Consider the following 20,261-nt stretch of genomic DNA (forward strand, 5'->3'; position numbering starts at 1 on the left):
AGCATTTGAGAGGCATCCAAGAGCTTACTGCATTAAAAAGGAACATAACAATCAAATGTGCATAAGTAATATTGGAGTCTATGATTATGTTGCCGGTAAACAACTATGCTTTGAAACAGAAAGGGGTGGGATTAAATACACTCTGCTTCTTCCTACTCCCTTTGGGACATGCTGTAATGAGAAACTGGAAATGTATCCAGTAATGTACAATGTTGTAATTGTATGCATATTTGAAATAAATGAATACCATACCCATAACCATAATTATTTGCAAAACACAGACCTAAACTAGGGGTTTTCAAACTTTTTCCACCAAGGATCTCATATAGAACAAATGAGTGTAAAATAAAATATGTCATAAGTAACAAATTCCCTTTATTTTTATACATTGCCTAGAAGAACACTTTGACATTCTCATGGTCTAGGGCTGGGCAATATATCGATATACTCGATATATCGCGGGTTTGTCTCTGTGCGATATACTATATCGTGATATTCGAGGATACGTTCTCACATAGTTGCTTTTAGCTGCGGGAATTACACTGCATGCGTTTCCCACTCTTGTCTCTCCTTCTCACAGAGACGTAAGCCAAGCGCACCTTCTTACACTCTTCACATAGTGTCACGTGTGCAACGTCAAACGCTCCCGTGGAGCAGAGAGGTAGCGACATGGGTAACATTAGCTGTGATGCTAACAGTGAGGTGCGGGTGGTAATACGAGAAAAAGAAGGTGCGAATCTGGTAACAAATGAAGGAATAATTCATTCCCAAGAAAAACTGCACGGTGTCCATCGTCTGGCGGTGGTTTGGCCTCAAGCGGGAATATGTCCAACATTTATGCGGCAAGAGCGTTGCTACAAAAAGTAGCAGCACTGCTAATGTAGCATCATTTGAAAAGTCACCCGCTAGAGAATGAGGAGTGATTGAAACGGGGCATCAACATCTCCGGCCGGTGCCACACCAACAAAATGTCGAAGCAACTATTTCCAGATCAACACCGTATGAAAAAAAAAGTCATCAACTGAAAGAGATAACGTCCGCAGAAACCTGTTATGCAGCTCATTTTTTTTTGAGAGTTATTGAAATATCTTGTGGGACATCATGCACAAAAGTGCACTTTATTTGTTTTTAACTATTGTCGTGGCGTTCTGTACAAAAAGTACACTTTAATTTAGTGTTTTTTTGATATGTCATCTTGGTGACATCATTCACAAAAGTGCACTTATAGCTTGTTTTAAAATGTCTCTGACAATCTTTCACTTTCTGTTTTGGAAATGACATGAATGTTTGTGCCACTGCTTAATAACTGTTTAAAAAAATACAGTTTTGGTAAATTGACTTAGTTGTGATTTCTCTCTCTGCATGAAAGTTTAAAATGAGCATATATCAATGCAGTATGAACAAGAATGTTTTAATGTAGACACATAAAATTATCATACTGGTGTGGTTATATGCATAAAGTGTTCATTCAAGGCTAAGGCAAAATATCGAGATACTGTATATATCGTGTATCGCGACATGGCCTAAAAATATGGAGATATTAATAAAAGGCCATATTGCCCAGCCTTAATATTGTGCAGAAAGTTTTATAATGATGCCATGCCTGGTTTCAACTGATTGTTTAGTTAAACATCTCTTATACTGTACAGCAGTGGTCCCCAACCTTTTGGTAGCTGCGGACCGGTCAACTCTTGAAAATTTGTCCCACGGACCGGGGGGGTTTTTTTTGTTGTTTTTTTCATAAAGAAATACAATCACGTGTGCTTACGAACTGTATCCCTGCAGAATGTATTGATCTATATTTATATATAATGTATATATTGGGTCTTTTATGTTGATTTAATAATTAGAAAATAATGATTTTTTTATTTTTTTTAAATTTATTCTTTTTTTAATTTCTTGTGCGGCCCGGTACCATTTGGTCCGGTGGTTGGGGACCACTGCTGTACAGTGTCAACTGACGGATACCAGAGGAATACGCAGTGGTCGTCTACGAGCATACATTTCTAGACATTACTAATATAGCAATGAATGTTACAAGGGATAGGTTGATTGGCAACACTAAATTGACCCTAGTGTGTGAATGTGAGTGTGAATGTTGTCTGTCTATCTGTGTTGGCTCTGCGATGAGGTTGCGACTTGTCCAGGGTGTACTCTGCCTTCCACCCGAATACAGCTGAAATTGGCTACAGCACCCCCCGCAACCCGAAGAAGGGACAAGCGGTAGAAAATGGATGGATGGATGTTGCAAGGGCAGAAGGTGGAAGACGGGCAACAGGGAGGATGATGTGGAAAATAAGAGGATGATGACTATGGGATCAACTGAGGTATGGGGGTGAGGGGGATACAATAGGGGTTCAGAGACAGAGAGAAAAGCCTGTAATCAATGTTGTTGTCTTTCCGAAAATAGAGAGTTCCTGCCTATAAACAGAAACCAGCTATTACTAGCTCACTGACAAAGCAAGTGTTTTGGTTCCAGGCATGTGCACATAGGCCATATGTGTATGTGTGAGTGCGTGAGACCACAGTACACATGGAGCTAGTTACAGTACGGCCCTCTGGGTAATGTGGTCCATGGAGAGGTACCAGAGAACAACAACCACAGATCAACAGTCAGATTAAAAAGCTGCTTCTCCATTTGGCTCTTGGAGTATTTTGAGCACCAGACGACCATCAAAACGTGATGCCTCTTCTAAATGCTATTAACCTGGCAGTTGCAAAGTTATTATTATACTCATTTGGCTTGGCCCTGCGATGAGGTGGCGACTTGTCTAGGGTGTACCCCGTCTTCCGCCCGATTGTAGCTGAGCCGCGACCCCAAAAGGGAATAAGCGGTAGGAAATGGATGGATGTATGGATCATTTGGCATCTTTTCTTTTAGAAACACAATATTCGAAAACAGCTAAAACAAGAAATGACAATGAGGGAAAACAATTATATAAAATAAAATATGTGAAATAAATGAGTCAGGCATACGTCTCACCTTTGTGTTCGTCTCTGTATCGTGTTCTTTGACTTTGATCTAGCACTGTGGGTCTGGGTCGAGACTGCAAGACTCTGCTTCTCTTTGTGCAAACTTGTACGAGTTTCTCTCTCAGTTGGATAAACAAAGACAGACTGGGCTGCTGGAAGGGAAGCAGGCATTAACAATAGGATTGTAGATAAACATTGCATGAGGTGACTTAACATTGCACACATCCCATTCAACGAAATTCAATGGCCACAACAATAGGGGCATATTTTAACATTATACAATACAAGAAATGTGTCAAAACGTCTAGTTTTAAAAAGATTAAAAAAAACAGAATTTTGATTGAGACTGTCTTGGGAAGTAACAATGTCACATCTTTATTATTGCAGTTTGTTGTGGCGTACAACTGCACTGTGTAATACTGCATTATTTTGTAGTTACATTAATAGGTCAGTACAATGGAACCTCGATTTACAAACCCCTCATCGTAGGAGCTTTTCAATTTACCAACCATGGAACCTCGATTTACAAACCCCTCATTGTAGGACCTTTTCAATTTACCCACCACAGACAGAATAAAAATATACTTTGGTTTACAAACCTTGCCTCAGTGTACAAATGTTTAATCCACCCGCAGCCATTTTGTGCCCAGCAGCACAGCGACTGTGGGGAGGTTTATCAATCTCCAGTGCTTATTCAGTCGGCACAGCTGCTGTTAGGTAAAGTGCTACTTTGTGTACTTTTAAGTGTATTTGAGCATTTTTACATCATTTTTTGAATTTATTTCTAGTTTCTAGTGCATTATATGGAAAAGCAATGTGTGGTTTGAAAAATTCAGTAAGTAGCCACAGTGTCGTTGACACTCTCCCTCCCTTGAACTACATGCAAAGAAGATTACCCGACCAGGGAAGGTAGATTTTATTTTTTATTACTAATCTTTGTAGCAACCTGACTGTTTCCGTTAAGGAGTTTTATCATTTCAAACTGTGAGTGCACCTTAGGGCTAGTGACAGTGTGTGTGCCTATCGGCTGAGCAGCTGCAAATGAAAACAGTTTAGCTGATTGTTGTTGTTGTTTTGGCTTTGTTATAAAATACAAAGTTGATCCAGCAATCACTTGTTATGTTTGTTTGATATATAGTATAATATAGTATAGTATAGGAAAATATAGAATAGTATAGTATACTATTATGTGCAGTACACTATATGTATATCACTGCATAGCGCTTTATATTGTGTTCAAAGTGCACAAGATTTTACTTTCACAGACTTATTTCAACGCTGAAACCCATTTTTCATGTTTACATGGTTTCTTATGGAGAAATTTGCATCGATATAAAAACGTATCTAATCAGGAAAACGGTTCCAAGAACCTATTAGGTTTGTAAATTGAGGTTCCACTACAAAAACAATGTAACAAATACATAACACCCCCAACACTGGAATTATATGGAACTCTAATGTCATTGCAAACTTCTGCATATTTTACATTCAATTGAGTTTGTCCAAATCAGTGCTGGGAAATGTTACTAAAAGTGTTTTATCTTGAAATGGCCTAAAACTCTTGTGCAGCATTACAAATATAAGTGTCATTCAAAACTGAGCAAAACCTGTATAAAGAAAACAGTAATGTGTAAGAAATTTGATAGAGTTGTAGTCTGTATATAATTAGATTGTGCAGGTGGACTCAATAGAGGGGCAAATGGGTGAGTGTATTGTCACTATTAGTATTTTTGTCTCCACTTACATTGTTGTCTAGCAGCACATTTTCCTTAGCGGCGCTATGAGCCAACAGGTACTTGGAGTGAAAGAGCCGGCCGTCAAAGCTATGCCAAGGCATGAGAGCGGTGTTGGGCAGCGGGCAGCCGCTGGCACAGTTGGCTCCCAGGAGGTGGCTCAGTCCTCGGACGTACAGAGAGCCCAGCTGGACCGCGCGACTGCAGAGGAATGGCAGCTGAGAGCAGAGAGAGAAAATAGGTCATAATTGTATTTGCATGGTTACATAAACACACATGCTTACACATACACACACATCACATCTTTGGTTGGATGACTGATGTTTTGTTTGATCTTCTGTCGCAACACTGTGTTAACAATTCCATATGTCACTTTTCTTTCCTGAAACAACTACTTCTGTAAGCACTGCAAAGATAAAGAATTTGCAATCTTTATTTTGCTTCATCACAATAAAACAGAAGAACAAAATCAGTATTTTTAATAGCAAATGGAGTAAAAATGAAAGGAAAATAAGATTTGTCATGCAATTTATCCAAATTTAATCATTTAAAAAAATACCTAGTCCAGTGGTAACTCGACTTACAAGTGCCCAAACTTACGAGTGTTTTGAGATACGAGCTGTCTCTCCGCTAATTGTTATGCTTTAAGTTGCGAGCCAAAATTTGAGTTACAAGCTTCCCCGCCACTAGCTGGCATAACGAATGTCACTGTAACGCTTGCCAGATCCGCCTAAAAACATTTATTTTTACTTCCCAACAATAGTTTATAGTTACAGATATAATTTTGTTTTCCAACTGTCAGAATCAGAATCAGAAATACTTCAATAATCCACAAGGGGTGAAAAGGAAGGAAATGAGTGTTAAGGACAGTCCTGAGAAGGTGAAGTGGGTGATATTCGTTGAAATAAATAAAGAAATCATCAAAAACACGACCACCCATGTACCCAACCTGGCGAAGCAGTTCAAGCGTATCACTGTTGGTCTCCATCATACTGAAGCAGGAGGAGATGATAACACAAGCCTGCATGTTAGAATTATTTAGTAAATGGCTGAAATGTATCCCTGAAAATATGGAGAAGCTACTGATGGTGTGTGTTTGACAGAGGAGCCAAAACATATACTTTAGAAGTCTGCTCTCCAAGGTAAATGCTGTACATTATTACATCACTCCATAAAGTTACTGTTACTGTAGTTGTTTGTAGTAGATTCTATTGCATTTGTTTTTCTTTTTAAAAAGCATGGCTCATGTTAAAACCGTGCTGTTTTATGGGGGCCAAGCACCAATTCAAATAATTGCAATTCATTTTAATGGGAGACATTGATTTGAGATACCAGCGTTTTAAGTTAGGCGCTCCATCATAGAACCAATTAAGCTGGCCCATTGTGGTACTGTATTACTGATACAATTACTATTGGCAATATGCATTTATTAAGGAGATGCATTTGACACAACACATTACTACTGCTAGATAGATAACTTTATTTTCATTTTATACAATAAGCAACAAAATTGAGTTGCTCTTCAAGATTGTGTTTAAAAAGTAATACTTGTGAAAAACATGCACTGTAAAAAAAAAATCCTATTTTTATGGTTAATTTACTTAAAATTTCTTATGTAATTTTTCTATTGTTTTAAAAAAGGTTATAAAACTGTAGAGTTGAAGACATTATCTGTAAATAAACAAACTGCCTGTTATTTTAAGTAATATGCCAGTGTTGACAAACTGTGTATATTTCTATTTTTTTATAGAAAAATACTGTTGTGGGACATGCGTATTCTGCGTCTCCCTCCGCTGCGGGTCCAACCTGAGGACCCGCTGACAGCGCATTCCAGACACTCCCCCGCACTCATCAAGCGGACCGCGCCCACTCTCCGCCGCAGCCGGAGAGTGGCTGATGACGATGAGCTACTTAAGAGACCAGTGGACCCAGGGATCCTTGCGGGAACTTAGTTCTCTACTGACGTTCAGTAACATGTAATCCTGCGTTATGCGATCCTGCTCTCCCTGTGATTCTCCCTCTCCATGTTCTCAGTGTGTTTCCTTGTGTCTCCTCCGCAGTGCCCTCCGTTGCCTGGAAAGAGAACTGTGCGTCTCTCTTCTCCCTCTGGACTTTGACTGCCTCCCTCTATCCTCGACCCACCCACTTTGGATTCGGATCTCTTGACGCCCCTCTCAGCCCCACGGACCCCGCTTGTATCCCGGATCATCTGCTTGTGCCCCTGGACGTTCCTTCACTCTCGTCAACACGTTGGTAACACACACTTCAGTTAACCTACACACATAGCCTCACACCACATACCCTTTTGAATCTATAGTTCACATTCCATTCCCTTAGTTTGTTTTATATTGTTTGATTATTATAGATATGTGGTTAATATATCCATCCATCCATTTTCGACCGCTTATTCCCTTTTGGGGTCGCGGGGGGCACTGGCGCCTATCTCAGCTACAATCGGGCGGAATGCGGGGTACACCCTGGGCAAGTCGCGACCTCATCGCAGGGCCAACACAGACAGACAGACAACATTCACAGACACTATATATATATATATATATATATATATATATATATATATTAAATCTCTGTACATTACTGCCACCTGGTGTTAGTCTGCCGACATCTCCCATTAGTAAACATAACAGTAAGTTCCCGCCAAAAATTATTAAGGACCTGACGGCACAGTTTTAAAAAAAATGTTTATATAACTCGCTCCCCAGTGACTTGAGCTCTGCCCCAGTGACATTTTTTTTTTCTTCTTCCTCCTTTGCCCTTCTCGTGATGGCTTTTTCCTTTCTATCTTCCCTGGACAATTTGTCTAGCCCTTCTCAGTAATTTCATGGACTGTTTAGCAGTGCTGTAGGGTTGGATGAATTTAACCGCCACCTGGCCACCCACCTCCCACCCTTAGTGACTGTTCCACACTCAGCAGAAGGCGTCTGGCATCCGCTTTCGGAGGGGTGGGGGGTGGTACTGATGGCTGTGCTGATGTGGTGCCGCAGCTGCAACCAGCCAGGCTACCCCCTGCCAGGGAAATTCCACCTGTCTTCCGCTTTTCACAGCCGCAGCCATCAGTCCCTCGGCTAGCGCCCGAGCTAGCATCAGTCCCTCGGCTAGCGTCCGAGCTAGCTCCAGTCCCTCGGCTAGCGTCCGAGCTAGCTCCAGTCCCGAGGCTAGCGTCCGAGCTAGCTCCAGTACCGAGGATAGCGTCCGAGCTAGCTCCAGTCCCGAGGCTAGCGTCTGAGCTAGCTCCAGTCCCGAGGGTAGCGTCCGAGCTAGCTCCTGTCCCTCGGCTAGCGCCCGAGCTAGCTCCTGTCCCTCGGCTAGCGCCTGAGCTAGCACCAAGCCCTCGGCTAGTCCCCAAGCGAGCACCAAACCCTCGGTTAGTCTCCGAGCTAGCACCTGTCCCCAGGCTAGCCTGTGAGCTATCACCTATACCCAGCCTGGCTCCCTCATCTCCACCAGCTCCCAGGCTGGCCCCGACCTCCGCCCCTCGGCTGGCAGCACCGACCTCTGCCCCTCGGCCAGCTTCTCAGCCACCTCCTCGTGTCCGGCGGGCCGCACCATGGCGCCGCCCACCTCCTTGTGTCCGGCGGGCTGCACCACGGCGCCGCCCACCTCCTCGTGTCCGGCGGGCCGCACTATGGCACCATTCGTGCCCGCCTTACCGACGGCCAAGATGTCGACCACTCCTTGGTCGTCCACCTCGTCGGCCGCAGCGGCGGTCCACTCGCCGCCGCCACCAGACTTATCGCCGATGGCTTCTGAGACACTTGGGCCGGCGACTCATCACCATTTCACCCCTTCATCCTCCCTTGATTTTTGTTCCTGCTTTTGGGGGGTTCAGATTCCTGGACATCTGGAATCTGTCCATAGGGGGGGGATACTGTTGTGGGACATGCATATTCTTCATCTTTCTCTGCTGCGGGTCCAACCTGAGGACCCGATGACAGCGCATTCCAGACACGCCCCCGCACTCATCAAGCAGACCGCGCCCACACTCTGCCGCAGCCGGCCGCAGTACACACCTGTGACTGATGATGATGAGCTGCTTAAGAGACCAGTGGACCCAGGGATCCTCGCGGGAACTTAGTTCTCTACTGACGTTCAGTTAGCTGTAATCCTGCGTTATGCGATCCTGCTCTCCCTGTGATTCTCCCTCTCCATGTTGTAAGTGTGTTTCCTTGTGTCTCCTCCGCAGTGCCCCCCGTTGCCTGGAAAGAGAGCTGTGCGTCTCTCTTCTCCCTCTGGACTTTGACTGCCTCCCTCTATCCTCGACCCCCCCCACTTTGGACTCGGATCTCTTGACGCCCCTCTCAGCCCCACAGACCCCGTTTGTATCCCGGATCACCTGCTTGTTCCCCTGGACGTTCCTTCGCTCTCGTCAACACGTTGGTAACACACACTTCAGTTAACCTACACACATAGCCTCACACCACATACACTTTTGAATCTATAGTTCACATTCCATTCCCCTAGTTCGTTTTCTAATGTTTGATTATTATAGATATGTGGTTAATATATATATTAAATATCTGTACACTACTGCCACCTGGTGTTAGTCCGCCGTCATCTCCTATTAGTCAACATAACAAATACCAAATTAATTATACATATCATTTTCTTTTTTGTCAAATTACTTTCAAATTCAAGTAAAATGACAGTAATTAACTTTCATTTAATATGTAGCTTGTTATATAAAAGTCTATGTCCATACCAACAATCTAACAGTTTTATATGTCATTTTAAGGTGAATCTTATTTATTTAATCTTTATGTGTACTTTTATATTCAAGTTGAAAAATATATGTAGCCTGTTGTATAAAAGTTTATACTCATACTAACAATTTAACATTTTTCTCTGTAATATGACACACTTTGGTGACATACTTGATCGACAGCCAACAGCCATACAAGTCACACTGACGGTGGCCGTACAAACAAATTTAACACTGTTACAAATATGCACCACATTGTGAACCCACATCAAAGAAGAATGTCAAACACATTTCGGGAGAACATCTTCACCGTAACACAACAAAAACACAAAAAAACAAATACCCAGAATCCCATGCAGCGCTACTCTTCCGGGCTACACCCCTGCAACCACCAAACCCCGCCCACCTCAACCGACGCACAGAGGGGGGCAGTGATGTGGGGTGGTGGCGCGGGTATAGCCAAGAAAAGTAGCACTGCATGGGATTCTGGGTATTTGTTCTTTTGTATTTATGTTGTGTTATAGTGCGGATGTTCTCTCGAAATGTGATTGTCTTTCTTGTTTGATGTGGGTTCACAGTCTGGTGCATATTTGTAACAGTGTTAAATTTGTTTGTACAGCCACCGTCAGTGTGACCTGTATGGCTGTTGATCAAGTATGTATTGCAGTCACTTTTGTATGTCCAACGAAGCCTTGTACAACATGCGTCTAAATCTGCACGCTGTTTGTATGGTGAATGAGCGAACGCGACGAAATGTTGCCGAGGACGATGAAGGCAGTGTTGTCACGGCACCCCCTTAAAATACTTGTCCGGATGAACATCGGGACAATCTTTCACAAGATACACAGGGAGTCTCTCGTTAGAATCGGGAGGATTGGCAAGTATGTTGCTAGGTCGGGATAGCCATTCAAAGAAGGTGAATCCACTTTTCACGTAATTTCTGCATCCAGTGGCCCTCAGGTAAATTGAGTCTGAGACCCCTAAGCTTAACATTTCATAAAAACCTGTAAAATAATGGTATTTTTCTGTGGAACTGCCAGCATTGTCTTTTCATTAAAATTGGTTGATGGTAATAATTTGGAATAACTCTGTAGAATAAAGGTATTTTTCTGCAGAACTGTTTGCATCGTCACTTTATTAAAGGTGGTTGACCTTAATAATTTAGTAAAAATCTGTAAAATTACGATATTTTTCCGCAAAATGTTTCATGAAAATTTCTGTAAATATGTTTTTGATCATTATTTGGTTTACAATGTTTTACTTTAATTTTATGGTTTTCGTTTGGCAGCCGTAGCTGCCAGTAGATGATCGTTTTTTTACAGAATTTCTTTTTACAGTCTGGGTAAAAATTACACACCGCACATGTTTGGTTTTGACTATAAAGAACACTGCATTTCCTTATGCTTCATGTTAATGACAATAAAGCATCTTGTTCCATCTTAAAAGTCAACTAACCAATTTTTTTTTATGGCACACACAGCACATTTTCCCTAATTACAGCATTTTCAAGCAGTCGTGGGAACATTTGGAAATATTTTATTCACTAATATTATAAGGGAAATTTTTATTTCTATCATCATCTGTCTACACATGGGCTAAACTCATCACGGTTTACATTATACTTAGAATAATATCAAGAAATCAATTATTTAAAGGTGTACTTGCAGTGGAAAATATTTAGATTAACATAACAAATGTGACTTTCTGTTGTTAAAGAGAAGGAGGTAAAGACTATGTTCCACTATGTTGCAAATGCCCCGGGAAAGTGCAAACTAACGACAATTTCAGAAATCAGTGGCATGACAACAGGCAGATGTCCGCTGTGTGTGCATGCACACTTTATGCTCTCACCTGTCCTTCTGGATGGAAGCCCTGATAACTCTGATAAGGTGCACGCACGCACGCACACGCACGCACGCACACACACACGCGCACACATACACACACGCACACACACACCCTCACAGCCCTGGCTGTCACCTGCTTCCAGTCAAACAGCTTCACACACTGAAAACAATGAAGCAGTGGACAGATGCACAAAAAAGCTCGAAGCACTTACAAACAGACAGACACAAAGGCGACTGAAAAAGTAAAAAGAATAAGAATATGAGAACTCAGAAAGAACAGAAAGCTGAGTATGTCTGTGTGTGTTAAAGTTCAGTGGGGCAATGTGTGTTTGATGTAAATAGCTCTATGTGGTGAGCGTCAGCCAGGACAGACTGGCGACTGTTGCCAGCACACACGCATACACACAGGCACGCAGCCCCATTAGGAGAAATGATGCAGCGATACCAAGGCATCTCAAACCATGCATGTCTCATTTTCAGGGATATAATGGTATCAAAATCTCACGGTACGATACTATAAAAGGTATTAAAGCCTCTGTATATCATTGTGGTATATGTCCGAACAAAAAAAAAAACTTTAAAATGCCATAGTGTGTTAAATGAAATGGCAGGAATGCTTAGGATAAACACACTTACTGTAATTGAACATAACAATAATGGTAAAATGGGAACGGTGTGGCTCGGTTGGTAGAGGGGCTGTGCCAGCAACTTGAGGGTTGCAGGTCCGACCCCCATTTCCACAATCCTATTCACTGACGTTGTGTGTTTGAGTAGGACACTTTACCCACCTGCAACCAGTGCCACCCACACTGGTTTAAATGTAGCTTAAAGGTGTAGAAAATGGGTTTTACTATGTAAAGCACTTTGACTCAGCCCAGAAAAGCACTATGTACAAACCCTGTTTCCATATGAGTTGGGAAATTGTGTTAGATGTAAATATAAACGGAATAGAATGATTTGCAAATCATTTTCAACCCATATTCAGTTGAATATGCTACAAAGACAACATATTTGATATTGAAACTGATAAACATTTTTTTTTGTGCAAATAATCATTAACTTTAGAATTTGATGCCAGCAACACGTGACAAAGAAGTTGGGAAAGAAGGCAATAAATACTGATAAAGTTGAGAAATTTTCATCAAACACTTATTTGGAACATCCCACAGGTGTGCAGGCTAATTGGGAACAGGTGGGTGCCATGATTGGGTATAAAAACAGCTTCCATGAAATACTAAGTAATTCACAAAAAAGGATGGGGCGAGGGTCACCAATTTGTAAACAAATTGTCGAACAGTTTTAGAACAACATTTCTCAACGAGCTACTGCAAGGAATTTAGGGATTTTACCATCAACGGTCCGTAAAATCATCAAAAGGTTCAGAGAATCTGGAGAAATCACTGCACGTAAGCGATGATATTACGGAACTTTGATCCCTCAGGTGGTACTGCATCAAAAACCGACATCAGTGTGTAAAGGATATCAGCACATGGGCTCAGGAACACTTGTAAGTGCCAGTTAAAACTCTACGATGCAAAGCCAAACCCATTTATCAACAACACGAAGGAACGCCGCTGGCTTTGCTGGGCCCAAGTTCATCTAAGATGGACTGATGCAAAGTGGAAAGGTGTTCTGTGGTCTGACGAGTCCACATTTCAAATTATATTTGGAAACTGTGGACGTGGTGTCCTCGAGAACAAAGAGGAAAAGAAACATCCGGATTGTTATAGGCGCAAAGTTCAAAATCCAGCATCTGTGATGGTATGGGGGTGCATTAGTGCCCAAGGCATGGGTAACTTACACATCTGTGAAGGCACCATTAATGCTGAATGGTCCGTACAGGTTTTGGAGCAACATATGTTGTCATCCAAGCAACGTTATCACGGACGCCCCTGCCTATTTCAGCAGGACAATGCCAAGCCACGTGTTACAACAGCGTGGCTTCGTAAAAAAAGAGTGCGGGTACTTTCCTGGCCCGCCTGCAGTCCATAGCTGTCTCCCATCGAAAATGTGTGGCGCATTATGAAGCGTAAAATACGACAGCGGAAACCCCAAACTGTTGGACGAATAAAGCTCTACATAAAACAAGAATGGGAAAGAATTCCACTTTCAAAGCTTCAACAATTAGTTTCCTCAGTTCCCAAACGTCTATTGAGTGTTGTTAAAAGAAAAGATGATGTAACACAGTGGTAAACATGCCTTTTCCCAACTACTTTGGCACATGTTGCAGCCATTAAATTCTAAGTTAATTATTGTTTGCAAAAAAAAAATAAAGTTTATGAGTTTGAACATCAAATATCTTGTCTTTGTAGTGCATTCAACTGAATATTGGAAACGCTTAAGACAACAGTGGTGTGCTTTGCTTTGCTGAACTCAGACTTTCGTACCTTCGCCAAAGAGGTTACATGGTTGCCAGAGTTTGTTTGTCTGTTTGTTAGTACCAAAACTCCAAAAGTTCTGGACAGATTTTGATGAAAGGTCCGAAAACAACAAAACTTCTCATCTACTACGAACTCACTTCACTTCCTGCTTGGTCCTGTGGAGGATTCTGGGGGATGTAGTTTATTTTCAGACTCAGCCAGCGCTAAACCACCAGAAAAAAAAAACTACACCAAGTTTTTGTTTGATACCGTCACACATCATGGCATTATTGTGTAGACTTTGAAACCGAAATACTGTGGTATCCACAAAACCGTAACACCTCTACTAAATTTACAACAAAGTGAACTTACACACACTCCCTCAATAATCTTACATTTAGAGATGTTCGGGTAATTTATTCTTGTGTGTGTGTTATTGTAGTATTAGCTTGTGGTGGTACATAACATAACACTCATACATTTTTGTTACATCTTTTTCCCCTGTCATGTAGCTGACTAAGGTAATCAAGAGGTGATACAGTTCAGGTCTACAGCGCTATGAACTACAACTACAAAAACACAAATCAATCATTGATCAAAACTGCTTATTATTGTCTTTGCAAAGGCAGAATATTTCAATACTGACTAATATACTATAATATGCAAGTATGTGTAATGGTCTTTGTGTGTATATACTGTATATATAGCTGCTTTCACTCTGTATATCTTAAGAACATGGTGCAAAAGTAAATCAAGATCTTTTAAAATGTATACAAAAATACAAATAACCCCATTTACATAAGAAGGCCAACTCTAATTGTTTGTTTGTTTTCTCAAGAGATGCCCATTCAGGACCTTATCTGTGTTTTCAGTCTTTTTTTTAAGTCTACCCTGACTAGAAACCTTTTGGGAGCCGTGTTTGCTAAAAGAGGTGCATGTTTACTGTAAAGGGTACAGTGCCATTGTTTTCATGCATTGGAAAACGTAACACAAATTGGGCTTGTTATTCTAAGCGTGTACGTGTCTGACCTTGATCTGTTGAAGCTCTTGTGGAGATTTAAAGCTGAGACAAACAGCCTGACTCAGGTACGCATCCACGTCCTCTGAACATAAAGATGGTACCTACATAGAAACACAGAGAGATGTTTGATGTTTTTTATTTAGTATATGGTTTAAGAGTTCAATCTCGCCCTTGTGTGTCTTCAGTCTGTTTGATCTGTCCTCAACAGGAGAAAGCTACAATGCCAAGAGGGCAGCCAGTGTGTGTGTGTGGCGTGTTCAAAACAAACAAACCCTCAAGCTATTTAAACAGACGAGTGACAAGCGAATGTGAATGCAGTGGTCGTCAGACAACAACAGCCACTGTTGTCTGTCGACCCGTCCGCTCAACTTTGCTTGTCTACCCACCTAACTGACCCTATAACAAGCAGCCCCCTCTGTGGTAATGTTGTTTTTTGGTCAAATTAAATCACAGTTGCGAAGCCAGCAGGTGACAGTTGCTCCGATAAAAATCCATCTGGAAGCCTGAATGTGATGTAAATGAAGAAATTAAGTGTTTGGGTGCTCATCAGTGTGATTGTTGACATGTCTGCGACTAAAATGGTCACTCTGGGTGATAATTACAGCAATGCATCAAGTGTTTAACATTACATGTTTACCAAAGATGGCAACAGCGCTAATATGTTTGTCACAGATGTTGGTCTCAAACTAAAACCCTACTAAGGTGTCAGCAAACACATTTGGTGTTTTTGTAGGCCATTCACGCCAATCACCCAATTTTCCCTTTAAACGCTACCATTACCAAGACTAAAAGACAACAACATTGTGATTCAATTATTTATGAAAGACATAACATGTGCAGCTGTCAGATATTGTGAACCAAGACCCACAAAACAAAGCAAAATCCAGTTAAACTCAGATTTTCTAATTGTTCCGGTGAACAAATTACTGGTTTAAATATTAAGAGGTAGCATTAGGGCCAGACTGAAAATACAATTACAATGAGAGTCTACAGTAGTTCAGGGATATTCAACTTAATTGTTTTGGGGGCCACATTTCCTGAAAGCAAAGGAGCGGGCAGCCGGACTTCTCACTTCACTCTTAGTCCTATTTTGTATATTCTGGACAACCAGCCTCAACGGTATACATTTGATTTTGGTCTATTTCTATGTCAGAGTGTAACTCAATAGAGTGTAATTTTAGTGTAACCAAGAATCTATTGCAAACATGTGAGTCTTCCACAAGTTTTAAAAACAGAGCTTGCAGGCCAACAGTTTCAATAGCCCAAATTATTAAAAAAACAGAGGACCTAAAATGGAACATTGAGGAACGCTTCTTGTACAGTATAACTAAGAAGTTGAACAAATAACTACTGGACTTAATCTGAAGTAAACGAGCTACAACTCTTTTGATACAAAAATCACATTACTTAAAAAAAATACAACTGCCAAAAAGGAGAGGAATTGAAGAGAAGCCTTTTGGAACGTCTCAGTGATGGATATTGCAAGTTTGGAACCCAGGGTTCTATATTTGCTAGGAGGGTTAAACTGTTAATGCAAGGATCGGCCATTATGCTTAGAGTGGTCCAACTTCCTCTATACAACAGGAGCACACTAGTGTTTTTAGGAATTTGCTTAAAAGTAACTGTCTCCCAAGGTTAGAACTGAACTCAGGATCCGTATTTGGCCACTGGGCCGCCAGTTGAATGGTCCTGGTCTAGATATTTGAGGAATAAAGTACAATAAAAAGTAGTGATGTATCAACTTTAAAAAAATCATAAAAATATACAAGCATCACCAACACTACTTGTGTGCAGAAGAATATTACTCCCTTGGAAATCCTACACACCACCAAAATCGTCTTTGAGGACGAGCCATTTGATGCATTTTATCAAGTTAGAAAAAACTAAATAGTTACTTAGGGAATCAAGGGATAAATAATTGTTTTCCTTTCATTTCAGTTCTGAGCAGTCAGTATTTTACTTATGTTCACTAAGTAAATTAAATAGAGACTTCACAACCCTATAATACATACTTTATTCACATAGAGAGAGATACATACTTAATCATCAACAGTATGACTGTGTATTAATACTTAAACTGTAGTAGCACTTTTATCAATTTTTTACCTTTTACTTGCGTATTAATTTTCTTTATTCCTCTTTGGTTTGTCGGTAGGGGGTAAAGGCAGGCCTGTCGCTTGTCGGTTTTGTTAACATCGTTCTTGATGGTAAAAAAAGAGCGTTGTTTATGTAGTATGTCTTCCCTTTTATGTAAGTACATATACTGTATCTATGACTGCATGTATACGTTTGCACAATAAATGCTAAAGAAAAAAACATGACTTAACAAATGTATTATCTAATCCTATTATTTTATTCTCGTAATGTTATTCTATTTTCATTTCAATGTGGCCCTAATGTTTTTTATTACAATATTACATTGATGTTTGGGTGATGCAAAGTACATAAGTGTAAAAGTAAAGATTATTTTAACAACTCTACTATAATCTCTTCTCTGGAACTACAGCAGGTGGCCGGAGACAAGGAAGTCTGGGCATTCCTACTTCAGACTGCCCTTATGACCCAGATAATCAAAAACAAATAGATAGATAAATAGAATTACCAATCAGTACCATTTGGTTTTACACTTTTTTGCTACAAAATAATTACAACTCGCACTACCTGGAGGGCAATGTAGATAACCAGACAAAGAGCAGCGAGCAAAAAGTCTTCGATGGCTCCATGCAACTCAGCAACCTCCTGGCAGTTGAATATCGAAAAGAAGCTTGTTAGACGAAGAGTGGAAACGTCAGGTCCAGAACCGAACCAGAGAACGTCCAGACTGGGTCGTTCACCTACAAAACCAGAAAAAAGGATAACACTTGGCTGTTTGGAACATTGAATGCATGTGGCATGTAAGGCAGCAACAGATGTGGACTGGTGGTACTGCAACTACAAAGTGACATTTTTTAGGGAGCAATGTAAAACTTAAAAATAAACTTAATTCACTGAACACAAAAATAGTTTTGTAAACAGTACAGTATGGCATACATGGAAAGCTGGCGAGGATGGGCTGAACCATTTGGGGCTCTTTCAAAGGGTTGCCTGGGTAGACAAACCATTCTCTGATGGCTGGAAGTTCCTCGCTTTCGCTGTCTAAAAATATAAAAAGTCAGGATAATAACTGAAAGGTGCACCTATGTGTACAAGAAAGACAATAGAATGAGCTTTTATACCATTAGCCCTGCTAAGCAGTAGCAGACTATAGATGTGTTGTCTGCAGGTCTTATAGACCACAGCTTGAGGTAGTAGTTCATCCTCTTCCTCATCCTCCAAACTGTTGCTACATTCAATCAGTCCATTACACAGAACATTGTAAACCATGAAACTCTGTGCAGACCTATGTTGTTCTCTACATGCCTAAAAAGATCAAAAAGTTAAACATGGTCAGAATCACTCAAACACATGTAAAGCATATCACAAAAGTGACTTCACCCCTCACATTCTTGCACCGACTTTGTTATATTTTTTCAAGGGGCAATAGTAAAGTATATAAATGAAACTTGTGTACATATATATATATATATATATATATATATATATATCATCAGGAGATTCTCCTGATGATTGAGGGAACCCCTCTGGAAACAGTTCTGTAGAGATGAAGTAGTCTTGTGATTTTTCCCACACCTACATATTGCGCTCTACCACGGTATCGAGCACTATTCTCTGGATAATCCAATCAAGACATATATATATATATTTTACCAAATAGTAGCCCGGGCGTTTATTTCACAAAATCATTTTTGGAGACGGGCGTTTAAAGAAGCAGGCGGTAATTTGCACAAGGCTTTTATTTACTTTTGCACCAGGCCATTATTTGTTTACAATGGTTACTGTCCAGTATTTTTTTTTCGTATAAAAAACTTTAAATGTAAAAGCTATTGTAAATATACAAACAAAAAAACAAGACTATCAAAGGCAAGAAATCAACAAGGCCTCAACATGGCAGTAGTGCAACAATTGTCAAATAGAATACCAATACTGAAAAAAAATTATGGTACCAAGTACTCAAGTATAAAACCCACCATCAAAACAGAACAATAGTAGTGTCACTTAGATAAAATAAAGGATACAGTATTCCAAGTTTTAAATAAAGCAGCATACAAGAAAAATAAAATGATGGTACCAAGTACTCTATAAAACCATCAAAACAAGAATACTGCAGCAAACGCAACCCCAAATGCAACTCAAACCCACTCATCATCCTCCTCCTTCTCCTCCCATTCTTCCTCCTCCTCCTCTCCCTCACCCCCCTCATCATCATACTCCTCTTCAATCACAAGTTCATTGAGGAACTGCTGTTCCTCATCAATCTCCTCCTCTTCCTGAACCACACCAGCACTCTGCTGTCTCGCCCTCAACAGCATCTCTCTGCCTGCCTGACATGGCTGTCCCTCCTTGAGGCAGTAAATGAGCTTGTCCTCACTCCCATCAGCTGCCAGCGTCAGCCCACACATCTTGTAGGATATCAGAAAGCAACAATCAGCTATGGCTACTGTTTGCAACACACGCACACACACACAGCCATTCAGCCTACCTTGAATGAGTTGATCAGAATGTCCCGATCCAGAGCATCCCAGGCTCCCAGGACCCAATCGACCAGGAGGCGGCAGGAAGGGGCTCTCAGGTTCCCTAATTTGGTGTAGGTCTTGTCTTTATCACCAGCCATCCAGTTATCATAGTAGTCACGGAGCTGCGCTTTGAAAGGCCCATTCCACACAACATCGGGGGCCTGCAGGTACTTTGTGCAACCTCCAGATATAACAGCCATTGTAAGGTTGTAGCCCCTTTTGAGCACTGCCTTTGTGGCCTCGCTGATATGGCATCGGTACGAGTCCCATGCAAGTAGCCTCGGTCCGATGTGAAATTTCCCCACTGCCCTCTGAAGCCAATCCTTTGTCAGGTCATCATTAAACCAGCCATTCTTGGAAAAAGCTATGATCACCCCGGGGAGGCTCTGCATAGCCTTTACATCACGGACAGCACCTTTAAACACAATGTAAGGCTTCAGCTTTGGCTGCAAGAGCTACCGTGACGCGTGCCTTCTCGTGGCCGGTGGTTTTAAGGCAGATAGAGCGGGCGCCCCTCTCATTGACCGTACTAAAACCAACCATGTCAAACCAGACGGCTGTTTCCTCCTTGGCGACTATATTCTTTGGCTGGATTTTCTTGGCCTCTATCTGTTTAGGAGAGAAAACGAGGAAGTTGACAATCTTCTCGACAGGAGCATCCTTCTGTGCAACAGTTGTTCTCCTGAGGGTAAAGTTGTTCCGACGCATGAATCGATTAAGCCAGCCCCTCGTTGCACAAAACACCACCCCAGTGTCTCTCGCGTCACTCGCGGTGGCATACAACTCCTTGGCCTTAATGCGGATCATTTTGCGGGACACACGGTGGTTCAGTCCACGAACGTGATGTATCCACTGACACAAATTAGCATCAAGCTCGTCGCTCACTTTCTTCCTACCTCCGCCAGGTAAGCGAACCCGTTTTCCATCGATTGCCAACTGAGATAGTACTTCTCCCTTTTTTTGTTTCCATTCGCGCACACGTTTTGGGTCAACGTTA

The 20,261-nt window shown here is 41.4% G+C and overlaps 1 protein-coding gene across 5 annotated transcripts in view; it reads right to left on the bottom strand.

Annotated features, from left to right (window-relative positions):
- The window catches only part of fam120b (family with sequence similarity 120 member B), a 58,671-nt gene that overhangs the window by 27,181 nt on the left and 11,229 nt on the right, over positions 1-20,261 (bottom strand). For 3 of the 5 annotated variants that reach the window (XM_061880089.1, XM_061880104.1, XM_061880113.1), the window contains exons 8-13: positions 17,867-18,050; positions 17,682-17,786; positions 17,313-17,485; positions 14,660-14,752; positions 4,718-4,924; positions 2,984-3,125 (exon numbers count right to left, since the gene is read on the bottom strand). In XM_061880089.1, coding sequence (XP_061736073.1) covers positions 2,984-3,125; positions 4,718-4,924; positions 14,660-14,752; positions 17,313-17,485; positions 17,682-17,786; positions 17,867-18,050 — 904 coding nt within the window. Of the gene's footprint in view, positions 1-1,683; positions 2,903-2,983; positions 3,126-4,717; positions 4,925-14,659; positions 14,753-17,312; positions 17,486-17,681; positions 17,787-17,866; positions 18,051-20,261 lie in introns of those variants that run through there. The other 2 variants (XM_061880122.1, XM_061880096.1) reach the window with 2 other exon arrangements.

Source organism: Nerophis ophidion, linkage group LG02, assembly GCF_033978795.1.
Source record: "Nerophis ophidion isolate RoL-2023_Sa linkage group LG02, RoL_Noph_v1.0, whole genome shotgun sequence".
Taxonomy (NCBI): domain Eukaryota; kingdom Metazoa; phylum Chordata; class Actinopteri; order Syngnathiformes; family Syngnathidae; genus Nerophis; species Nerophis ophidion.